Source organism: Quercus lobata, chromosome 2 (genome assembly GCF_001633185.2).
Source record: "Quercus lobata isolate SW786 chromosome 2, ValleyOak3.0 Primary Assembly, whole genome shotgun sequence".
Taxonomy (NCBI): Eukaryota; Viridiplantae; Streptophyta; class Magnoliopsida; order Fagales; family Fagaceae; genus Quercus; species Quercus lobata.
In genome coordinates, this window is record NC_044905.1 from 89,323,695 (window position 1) to 89,335,087 (window position 11,393).

An 11,393-nucleotide genomic window follows, 5' to 3' on the forward strand; every position below is an offset into this window, starting at 1 on the left:
TGTATTATCCTATACCTATTTCTTAATTCATTTTACTTGTTGAAGATTTCTCAATTAGCCTTTTGAATGCCTCTCCCAGACTGCATCTACCACGGCCGATCTAATATCTTAATAATAATGGATTCGAGTCCAAGCTCCGAGACGTAAATTAATGGAGCCGTCAAAAGGAATTGTCCAACCCGAGTACCAGAAAACCAGTTTTTTGACTTTGAAATTTCTTTTCACTACTCTATATATCCATCAAATGTCTCTCTCTCCCATATATCCATATACGAAAGCATTAATCTCATAGCATCGCATAGACACACTTAACACATTTTTAAGAGGTAGCAACACATCAGGGACGACCTGTAGAACATAGCAAAAAATGGCTAGCCGCATGGGTTTGATTGGGTGCTTGATTGTCGCGGTGGCTTTACTAAATGGTGCAACCACTCAAGTTACGGCCGCAGTTGAATATCAAGTCGGAGACAGCTTGGGCTGGGCTGTACCCCCAAATACTTCCTATTACTCTACTTGGGCTAGCTCACTTCCTTGGCGACATATTAAGTAAGCAATTCTGAAATCCTTTGTCTTAAATTGGGTTCTTCTCAGCTTTTCACAATAAGAATAAGAAAAATAGATTTAGTTTTATTCAAATTTGTTGTGTATTTTGAAAAATAGGATCATGTATCATCATATATAAGCACATTCAATTTTTATGGGTTTTGATTGATAAATCAAAATAATAAACTCTAGCATATAAATTTCACAAAATTCATTATCTTTTTTTAACATTATTACAACATTAATTAAAATGCTATGACATAAACTTATCAAATTAGTTGGCTTTTAATTTGTCATATTCAATAAGACTTATACGGTATATGACTCTCGATTTCGAATTGATGAACATCATTTTTCCTTCCAATGACCAGCATTCAATGTGACAAACGGGACACACTCTGTGGCCAAGGTATCAGAGGCCGAATATAATGCCTGCACAAAAGTAACATCTGTTTTAATAACCATAGCTTCTGTCTCATTTGGATACACTCTTGAAACTGCCGGTACTTACTACATCATCTGCACTATTAGTAACCACTGTGAACAAGGTCAAAAGTTTTCTTTTAAGGTTGAATCCACTGGATCGCCGCCCAACTCTGCTTCATCTCTAACAGTTGGTGCCTTACTTGCTGTGCTCACCACCACAGCCATCTCTTTCTTGACTTACTTCTAATAAATGTCCCCAAATTCTTAATTATTGATTTGTTTTTATTTATCCCCTTGTTTTAATAGCAAGCAAGAATAAGAGCATCGTGTCTCTTATCATATGTACGGATATTTAATAATTTTCTGTTTAACAATTATTTACGTCTCATATGTCACGACCCAAACCCAAAAAGGTCTAAAGCATGAGAAATATATCTCAAAGGTACCTTTAAATTTTTCTCTTTTGACAATTCAATCCAATTAAATCATATCAAATACCAACATTAAGAATTATCATATTAATTCCACTAAAGATACTCCCAAAGTAAGTCAAAACTCTAAGCAATAATTACAAGAACCGTTGGCCACAAAAGAATAAAAGTCTGAATAAATACAATTACATATCATCAACTTGTCACATTAGTAGGAATAAAGTCATAACCACTATTAGATACAAAAGAATGAGTTCAAGCCTACTCTATAGGATGTACATCATATAAATATCAACATCACAAAGGTTTAGCCTCCATTAATAGTTAGTCTAATTGTTGCTAGCCACAAAAACCTATCTTAAAAGGATCATTGCCTACTTTGAAAAATTTTGTAAAAAAAAAAAAAAAAAATTGGGATGAGATAGAGCCAAGTAAGTAGCATAATTAATGGAGGTGGGGGAAATACAAGTTTTACGATGATAAACAATTTACAAAGCATTTTATAATTTGGGAATTTCCAAATAAATTCTATGAAACCATTTCCAAAAATAATATGATAAGAATGAATAATATGATACGGCACAAAGCGTCTCAAAATGCTCACATGAAACTACATACTATATTTTGTGAGCAATAATAATACCATTCCAAAACCAAGGCCACATGACAATGCCATCACAAAGACAGAACTAATTTGTTGTCACAAGGATAGAACTTATCACCGTCACAAATACAAAACTCAATAACCATCACAAAGACAGGTGCTAAGATATCAACGTCACATAGACTATAGTATCTAGCTAGGTAACCACTGGGTAATCACATGTCACAGCACATAGGTAGAACATTAAGAGCTCATGAATTATATTTAATTGAAAATACGTAATTCACTTCCAAGTAGTTTCATAAAATATTTGAATACTCAAGATATTCACAAGGTTCTCAAAACCTTCAACTCATTTCTTGTCAAAAAGATTTTATATTAACTTCTCAAATAACATAGGTCAAGATAAAGCATCTTTATATTTTGTAAATAATGCAATAAATTCATAAAATCCATTCTCAAGAATTTAATCAAAGATGCTAGTCTTTTCCATGCTAACAAATCATGCAATTCCCCATATGCAATAAGAAATATGCACTTTCATATATAATCATATATTTTAGAAAAACATAGTTCCACCATTAATTTTCCAAAATGTGTTTGACCCAGAAACAATATTTATACAACATGGTTACTTTCCAAAAATCCCATTGAAAAGCTAATTACCTTGCAATTCACAAAAAACCTAATTCTCAAAGCTCTAGAGGAGATTAACTAGAACCTAAACAATATCAGGCAAACCTATCACAATAAGCATAAATCTTGAAATTGTATCTAGCTACAAATTAGGAATTGCCAAATAAGCACTAAATTAGGCAAGCCTAGTATTTAGCCTCACAAATAATATTTTCCACTTCCAAAGTTTCTCAACCAATTAATTTACACGGCATAGGCTCCCATTATTCTCATGAATCATTCAAAGTATTATCTCTAACATCAAAGCCTCAACAATTTATAAGTAGTTTCCACAATATTTACACCACATCAACAAGAGACCCATGACACCAAAATCATAATATCCCCCAAGAAAAACAATTTGAATCTTTAACTAACTCCAAATAATCAATAAAAATTATATTCACCATTTATTTCACATTAAAAAGCCAAAATTCCCAAATCTTTATCACTTAGATAACTACCATTGCAAAAACTATAAACTCACTCATCAAATAAATCCACCAAGACAAAACTCATACATATGAACACATGAATATCACTTCCAAAGCTCATAAATCACATGGGTATCATTATCAAAACTTAGATAAGAAAAACCTCTAGTAAAAGCATACAAATGCACCAAAAAGATTAGAAATTTTTACATCAATTAATAAAGATGAGTAAGCCTTAGCTTTTTCCTATGGAGTTTTCTGGTGATCTTGTCGGAAAAATGGTGGTGGAAGTGGTGGTGAGAAGTGGTACCGATGGGAGAGTAAGGGAGTGTGAGAGAGGAGTGTTTGTTGTGTTTGTTGGGAAATGAAAAAAAGAAAAGTGTAAATAAGCACTTACTTTGACCGGCCAAAAAGGGAGAGAGAGAGAGAGAGAGAGAGTGGTGGTGGTGAAAAGGGTAGGTGGGACTGTGGGTGCAAGGGGAAAAATAATGGAGTCACCACCTAGTTATATGGTCTAGGAACCATGAATATAGCGTCCTTTCGAGGAAGGACCTTTGATCTTACTACCAGAGTTTGGGTTCAGAATTTAGGTATGCTCTTGGGAAGGTGTTAGGCACCCAAGATCGCCCAACCCTAAAGCTGGCCTCCTATCATTGTATCCTATATCTTAACCTTATTAAAAACTATTTAAATACTTGTATTCTAGACTCACACACACACACTAACATGCATCTAACAAATAACATGGCACCTTTAACCCTAAACATATACTTGTCCATCTATCCAAACAAAAGGGAGCCAACCATATCGAGGAAACCCTAACATTCATCTAACATATGAAAAACCCTATCGTACATCTAAAATAAAGCAGCAACTTAAACATGGCAGCAAGCATATCATCAAACAATACATATCAAAAACAAAACTTTGACACATTAGAAACGCTAATCATACATCTAAAAACTCTAACACAAATGCATGAAATTGCTAATGCATGACTTACCTTTTACTTACCTTTCAACAACACAGCACCTATGGTATCAATGCATGAACATGTGAATGAATGGCATTAAAACTAAGAAACCCTAAACTAAACCCTAATCTAGACATGTGATAACAAACAGGCATGTTAAAAGGTGAGCAAGCATTTTATGAGGCTTAAAAACATGTGAAAAAGAGGCTACGCAAACGAACATGTGAAGGCAGAATCAAAACAAACAAAAAATTAGGGTTTCTGGGTAATGGCATCATGCACGCCAGATCAGGTTTGCGTATGCATGAGTTCAACCTGCGTGCAAAGGCTATAGATCATGCGTACGCAGATCCTTACCCAAAAAACCTAATTACATGGAAATAGGGCAAAAACTAAACAAGACATAAAACGTAAAATCTAGCAACCTTATATGCTTAAAGACATGAAGAAAACCTAAAACTAACCTAAACAAACATGTGTAAGCATAAACTAAACAAAAGAAACATATTAAAACAAAGATTAAAGGCAGAAAAGAAAGAGAAAAGTTTAAAAGAACACATTAAAGCAAAAGCTACTAGGCTTGATTTTTTACCGTTACTGTAACGACCCAAGGAAAAGCACTAACCATATCTGCGCTATACCTCAAAAGGACTAGTCACAATTGAGGCTCCTTGTAGTTGTTAATAAAGCCCAGTTCAACCCAGTAAATACCCGATGTGGGACTCATTACACACCCACACACATCACACAATCAATCAAATTGGGGCATCACAATCTCCACCACTTAAATCTCTAACGTCCTCGTTAGGGCCCATTTTGTGGGGTAGTGTCTCTATACCCACATGGGATTACCGAGCCGGCTCTGATACCATATGTAACGACCTAAGGAAAAGCGCTAACCATATCTGCGTTATACCTCAAAAGGACTAGTCACAATTGAGGCTCCTTGTAGTTGTTAATAAAGCCTAGTTCAACCTAGTAAATACTCGATGTAGGACTCATCACACACCCACACACATCACACAATCAATCAAATTGGGGCATCACAGTTACCCTTAGTCATATCTATCACAATTCAATAAAATAGTGATTAGCAATCTTAAACTCAAAGGATTGGGGCCAAAAATGTCTCAGTCAAATAAAAATTGACTTGAGGATGTTTTGTGAAAAACTCCTTTTTGATTCACTATTTTCTAGTGAATCTTGGTTTTTTCCGTGGGATTTCTATGTGTCTTGAGAATGTACCATGTAAGACTTTTTATAGTTGAAAAATGGGGTTTGGAACGACTCTCGGATGATGTGGAATTCATCTCAAACCTCAACCATTATTGCAGAAAACTTGTCTTTCTTATACTTTTGAAACCCTAGCTATGTACACATGCTTTGGCTTACGTACGCGGGTCGTGACCCACGTATGTAGGCCGAGGACTATTTTGGTCATTTTATTTCCAAAAATAGATTTTTGTTCATTAAAAATGTTATATTTTCCATTTTGATAATTCTCAAGTCAATTTAATATCTGATTAGGCTCTAAACTGGCCTTGGGCCTTAGAATTTGAGCATCATTGGGAAATAGGGGCCCAAGTCGTAAGGGAGGCAAAATGCAATGTCTATATGGGCACGTAGGGGTCCAAAAATCTGATCTTATTTTCATTAATGCATTCAAAGTATATAGATAACCAAAGATAAGCTAACCTCACCACAATCTAATCCTAAAAAATAGGAAAAAACACCAATTTAAATACAAATTGAGAATAAAACAAAGCTGAACAAAATCTAAAATAATATCCTAATCTGCAATCAGACAATTATTTAAACTTCAAATTTCATCAATTTGAATTGGTAATTTTTTTTTTTTGGGAGATAATACAAACAGAAGACATAGGGGATGAGGAAAGAAGTAGTGGGAAGACAAGAATATTAACATAAGAGCTAAATTCTGTAAGGATGTGGTGTAAAACTCATGTTTTACCCCTTCAATCCTAACATACAACATCATCTTATCACATATTTATGAATAAACACAACCCCACCTAATCAATTCTAATACCCATATATAAATCCAACTAAATTGAGAGTTTATTGAGATGTTATTAGGCGCATTAGGATGTATTAAATTTTAAGTAAAATGTTGATATGACAATTTATTATTGAATGATATAAAACAAAACTTTTACACTCTATCCTTACCAAATTCGAACTCTTAATTTCAGCTGTACAAAGAGAGGGGGGAACAAGGTAGCTCATGCTCTTGCATAGCATGCTAGGAATATTTCTTAGGATGTGTTTTGGATGGAGGATTCACCTCCACCGACTATGAATGCCTTGTATCATGATTCTCTTTTAATATAAATGGATGAATGTTTTAGTTTCAAAAAAAAAAAAACTCTTAAGATAATGATAATACAGTAATCATCCAGCCCAGTTCCCCAGCCTACCATTGGGCCTGGCCCAGGGCCATATATGATATATGACCCCATTCTTTATCAGGCCAGGCCTATGGTGCTGGACTGCGTCAAAAAACTCAGACGCTTGCCACGCATACCAATTGCCTTTTACAACAAGATCGCAATTGTTGGGCTATTGAATCTGTATTTCTTTTAATTTTATTGCCATTGCTTTTTGCTTACGAGTTGTATTCAATAAAGGAATGAAATATTTGATGGGCTGCGTGTTTGACTATTCTTCAATATCTATTTCTTAATTCATTTTCCTTAGTGAACATTTAAAAACACAAAGCTTAAGAAGAAGAAAAAGAAAACTAAATAGAACTCAGTTTTCTTATTGATGAGTAAGAATGATTACAAGCAACTGAGAATAGATAAAATATATCTTATCCCTTATATACAAAGTCTGGAAAAACAAAGAAGCAAAACTAGCTTACTTCCCTAATTTTGCGGGAAAACTGTTTTAATCTAACCACTAATTACAAGCTAACTCGAGTTCTTACTTCATAGAAAAATGCTATGTTTACAATATTTTCATAGAAAATATTGCTCGACATAAATCTGATGAGCTGGAGTTACACAATTAATTGATGAAATAAGGAGTTTCAAAAGAAATAAATAGGCCCAACAACTAATCTATTAAGTGGGTGAATAGCTCTTCATTTTCCATAATAATAATAAAATAAAATAAAACCATTTACTCACCAATGAATAAGGAAACTATACTGAATGTATCTAGCCAACAAATTGCTACAATACATATCAGCCTAATAATCACCACAATTAAAAAGAATAAAATAGTTTTTCTCCTTTTCAATGTGGGATTAAACATTCTACTAACTCCTTATTTTCCATGTTAACTCTCACATCTTTACATTTATGTTGTAAAAAAAATAGATCCATTTTAATTAATTAATTGAGAGTTCAAATAGTGTAAAAACACCCTTGAACGTTTACACCCCCAATTTACAAATTACCAATTCAAACTTTATATCAAACAATTAATGTGCGGAACATGAAATAAAAGCTTAATACAGAATTGGTAAACACTCTAAGCCAATTAAAATCACATCCACAGCAGAGAATAAAAGGCAAAGATAAAGGGAAGAGAGATGCAAACACAAGGGCAACACACGATGTGTTATCGAAGAGGAAACCGAAGCTCTCAGTGTAAAACCTCTCCGCCACCCTCCAAGCGGTCAATAATCCACTAGAAAATGTAGTTGGGATACATGAACAACAATAGACCCTCCAACCCTAATCTACCCGATGTACCTAAGCCCTCCAAGCTTCTTGCTCCAACGAGGTTGCGCCAAACCTTTTTCTTTTCTAGCTTACCGAATTCCGCTATAATCCATAGCATCCGCCATCCTTGGCATCTTCCAATGCTTCCCAAAACTCCAAAAACACTCAACACTCTAAATGGGTGTGGGTAGTGTTTGGATAGAAATCTCCTCTCAATAGGTATGACAATGAGAGAGGAAATGAGAAGAGACTACAAAGATTTCTATCTAAGAATGAGTAGCTCTCTCTAATTGGATGGGTGTTTTAAAGAAACCTCTTTTAGGGTTTTTCTTTCTGAATGGTCACACATATTTTGTGGGAATGAGGGGTATTTATACTGGTGTAAGAATGGAATGCAAAGAGTCAATTTTTCCAAAACAGGGTTGGCTAGCGACTTGACCTCGCGACTTGACTGAGTCGCGAGTTCAAGCCGCGAGATGACTGAATGGCCAGTCTGGATTTTTGTCCTGTAGTGCTCCAGTTGGCATGACTGTTCAGCTCCCTTGCATGCTCTGCGCGTGTACAACTTTTGGCGGCTTGCAAGCCACGAGCTTCCCGCGAGATCCAGCCGTGAGTCCCTGCTTTACTGCACAGTCTTGAGCATTTCTTCACACTCTCTCACACACTACCCTTACATGATTTCCACCTAAATACAGGGTTTCTAAGTGCTGTATTACAAGCAAAGTTGTCACGAAATAAAGCCAACACATGGTTGATTAAATTCAACCTTACATTAATATTAAAATACTCAAACACCACATATTAGGGATAATGGTCTCCAAATAATATTTTAGGTCATTTCAGCTCAAGCTCATGCTCAAGCTTTGGTATTAGCTTATCATCGACCAAATTTTTAGGCTTGGGTTCTCATCTATCATTGCGTGTCTAGGTTTTTCCTTGGGTTCTAACTAGAAAAGATCAGAGAATGTAGATCGAGCTCTCCATTAAGTCATCCCAATCCATGACAACATGACAAGTTGTCACAAAATTTTATGAAGTGGCTCAATACAATAATATTATTCATATCAATCACTTTTTTTTTTCCTTTCTCCTGGATCTTTTTATCTCCTGCCCGTCTCCAAAATTTTTATCCCCACATCGTTAAGGTTATATCGTGGTAACCATCATTCAATTCCTTGTCGCTTCTGTCTCTTGTCTCGTTGCCACATAAGATAGTAAAATATTGAGAGATTAATTACCTAATTAAACAAGGCGATGATTTAGACCCCTAAATCCAATTTTACAGCTAAATCACTTTCAAACTAAACTAACAATTAATCCAAATTATAAGTTATTATCCAATTGAACTTAGTACGGATTACAAATATAGAATGGATAAGCATATTAAGCATATCAAATGAGCAATCCACATAAATCTAAGAAAATGGATAAGCATATTAAGCATATCAAATGAGCAATCCACATAAATCTAAGAAACTAAATCAAAGAAAACCAAAAATTGGGGCAAAGAAAACCAAAAATTGGGGCAAAAAAAACCTTTTTTTGACTAGATAGTTGCAATACAATTTGACACACAACCCTCCAAGTAGTGTTACACTCTTGTACACTCTTACACTCCTGTTAGAAAACAACTTTGCTGAATCCTTTCTCTACCATTGTCTCCAGATTCGCAACCAAACATCGGTTGCATCTTCAAGCCACCATGGCTGAAATGGAAGTTCTCTAATGATTCTCAAAGCACCAATTAACTCATAACATTCAAGAATAGTGATCATTGTGATTAGGATGATCACCTCTCAATGATTTGGCTATGGTGAGAAGGAAGAGTGGAGAGAATTGATAGTGTTTGGCTCTCACTAATATGGGTAAGGTTTTCTCAACTCTCAGGTGGGATCCCGAGGATTTAATTCATGGAAAATATGGTATATGTATGACAGGAATGAGCTAGTACAGCAGAGTGGCATGTAATTGAATTTTCTCAAGTACGACCACCTTGCAGGTGCTAATGTCCCACAAGTTTGAATACCAACTTCTTTTCAAATGACTACCACTTGCCAGTTTTGTGTTTGCGAACTCCATTTCATGGGTGCAAACTCCAGTCTTCAACAGCACAACTTTTTCACTCTATCACCCAGCCCAATTACAAAAGGAACCCACAAACACAAGAATACAAAGTACATATTTGAACTTGAAATACATTCAAATTTAGCATGGAATATGCCAACATAAACTAGGATCTAACAAATACTAATATGGAGTAGTACTTATCACAATACATATAAGAAAAATGTTAAAGATATACTACAAAATTTTATTATATAAGACTTACAAATTAATGTGGCAATAAATACAATTAGTGAATTTCAACCAGCTAATAAATGAATATTTAAATTATTTTTGATAATCAGTGACACATCAATTTTTAAACTTTATTTAGTAAAATTTATAGTATCCATAGCATCACTCGTACATATAAATATGTCAATCTAACTTATGTGAACAAGGATAAAGAGCGCTACGGCTGTGAGAAACAAAAAAGTAGAGAAAACACATGCCAAAGAAAATAATCACATGCACAAGACAAAATTTACGTGGTTCGGCAATTTGCCTATGTCCACAAAGTTGCAGGGATTTCACTATTATCAAGGGGCAAAAATACAAAGTGCGGTAGTATAGTTTTTTTCTCTCTCAAAAACTACAACAACCAAAACCCTAATCACCAAAACTGCATTTTCTACATCCTACGTACAGGATTCACAATGGGCTACAAAATGAGCGCTACGGCTTGGGCCTGTTGGCCCAAGCCTCTGCTCCATGGACTAAGCCTCAGAAAATCTCCCATTAAAAACCACGCAACATTATTCGAATTGAGTAGAGTCATCAACCGGATCAAACATAACTAAGCTCCATAAAGCCCAACATCTAATCCCAAAAAATAAGAACTAACTCCCACTTAAATACAAATTGAAAATAAAACAAAGGTGAACAGGATCTAGAATAATATCCTAATCTACAATTCAATAATAATTTAAATTTCAAACTTCATCAATTTGAATTGGTAAGTTGCGGGACATAACACTAACATTATACAATACTAATGCAGCCTATGGTGCTGGACTGAACCTCGGGACATATATGATATAGGACCTCATTTTTTTGTTCTTAGGCCAGGCGTATGGTGCTGGACTGCGTCAGACGCTTTCCACGCTACCACAAGGTCCCATACCAATTAGCCTTTTTCAACAAGGTCGCAATTGTTGGTCTGTTGAATCTTTATTTCTTTTGATTTTATTATCATTGCTTAGAGTATTCTCATCAAAAGTGTTAAAAATCCTAAATGGTATTTTTTTTTAGCATTTTTAACACCTCAAATTATAAAAACTTACCTACAATAAAGATGCTAATTGCTAAATATTTTAGCATTCAGCTACAGTAAGCTATTATTGATAACAACTCACTGTAACAGCTCACTATAGCTGGATTATAAACAAAAAATAGTTTTTTATTCAGCCCAATGTCTCTTTTTTCTCACTTCTCTCTTCTCTTTCCCTTCTCACTTCTCTCTTCTCTCTCTCGTGCCTTTGTTTGTTCTTGGTGGTTAGGCTATTATGG

The 11,393-nt window shown here is 34.9% G+C and overlaps 1 protein-coding gene across 1 annotated transcript; it reads left to right on the plus strand.

Moving 5' to 3' along the window:
• The first annotated feature begins 367 nt into the window (after window positions 1-367).
• On the plus strand, window positions 368-1,219 carry LOC115973781 (blue copper protein-like). The gene is made up of 2 exons (XM_031094018.1): window positions 368-425; window positions 918-1,219. Exons 1-2 carry the CDS (start codon window positions 368-370, stop codon window positions 1,217-1,219), a joined length of 360 nt encoding a protein of 119 aa, XP_030949878.1.
• Window positions 1,220-11,393: the final 10,174 nt, after the last annotated feature.

Excerpts from the sequence above, each read along its gene's own strand:
- LOC115973781 (XM_031094018.1), top strand. The coding sequence starts at position 368 with ATGGCTAGCCGCATGGGTTTGATTGGGTGCTTGATTGTCGCGGTGGCT. Across the intron at positions 426-917 it reads CGCGGTGGCTTTACTAAATG|CATTCAATGTGACAAACGGG; the intron begins GTGCAACCACTC and ends TCCAATGACCAG.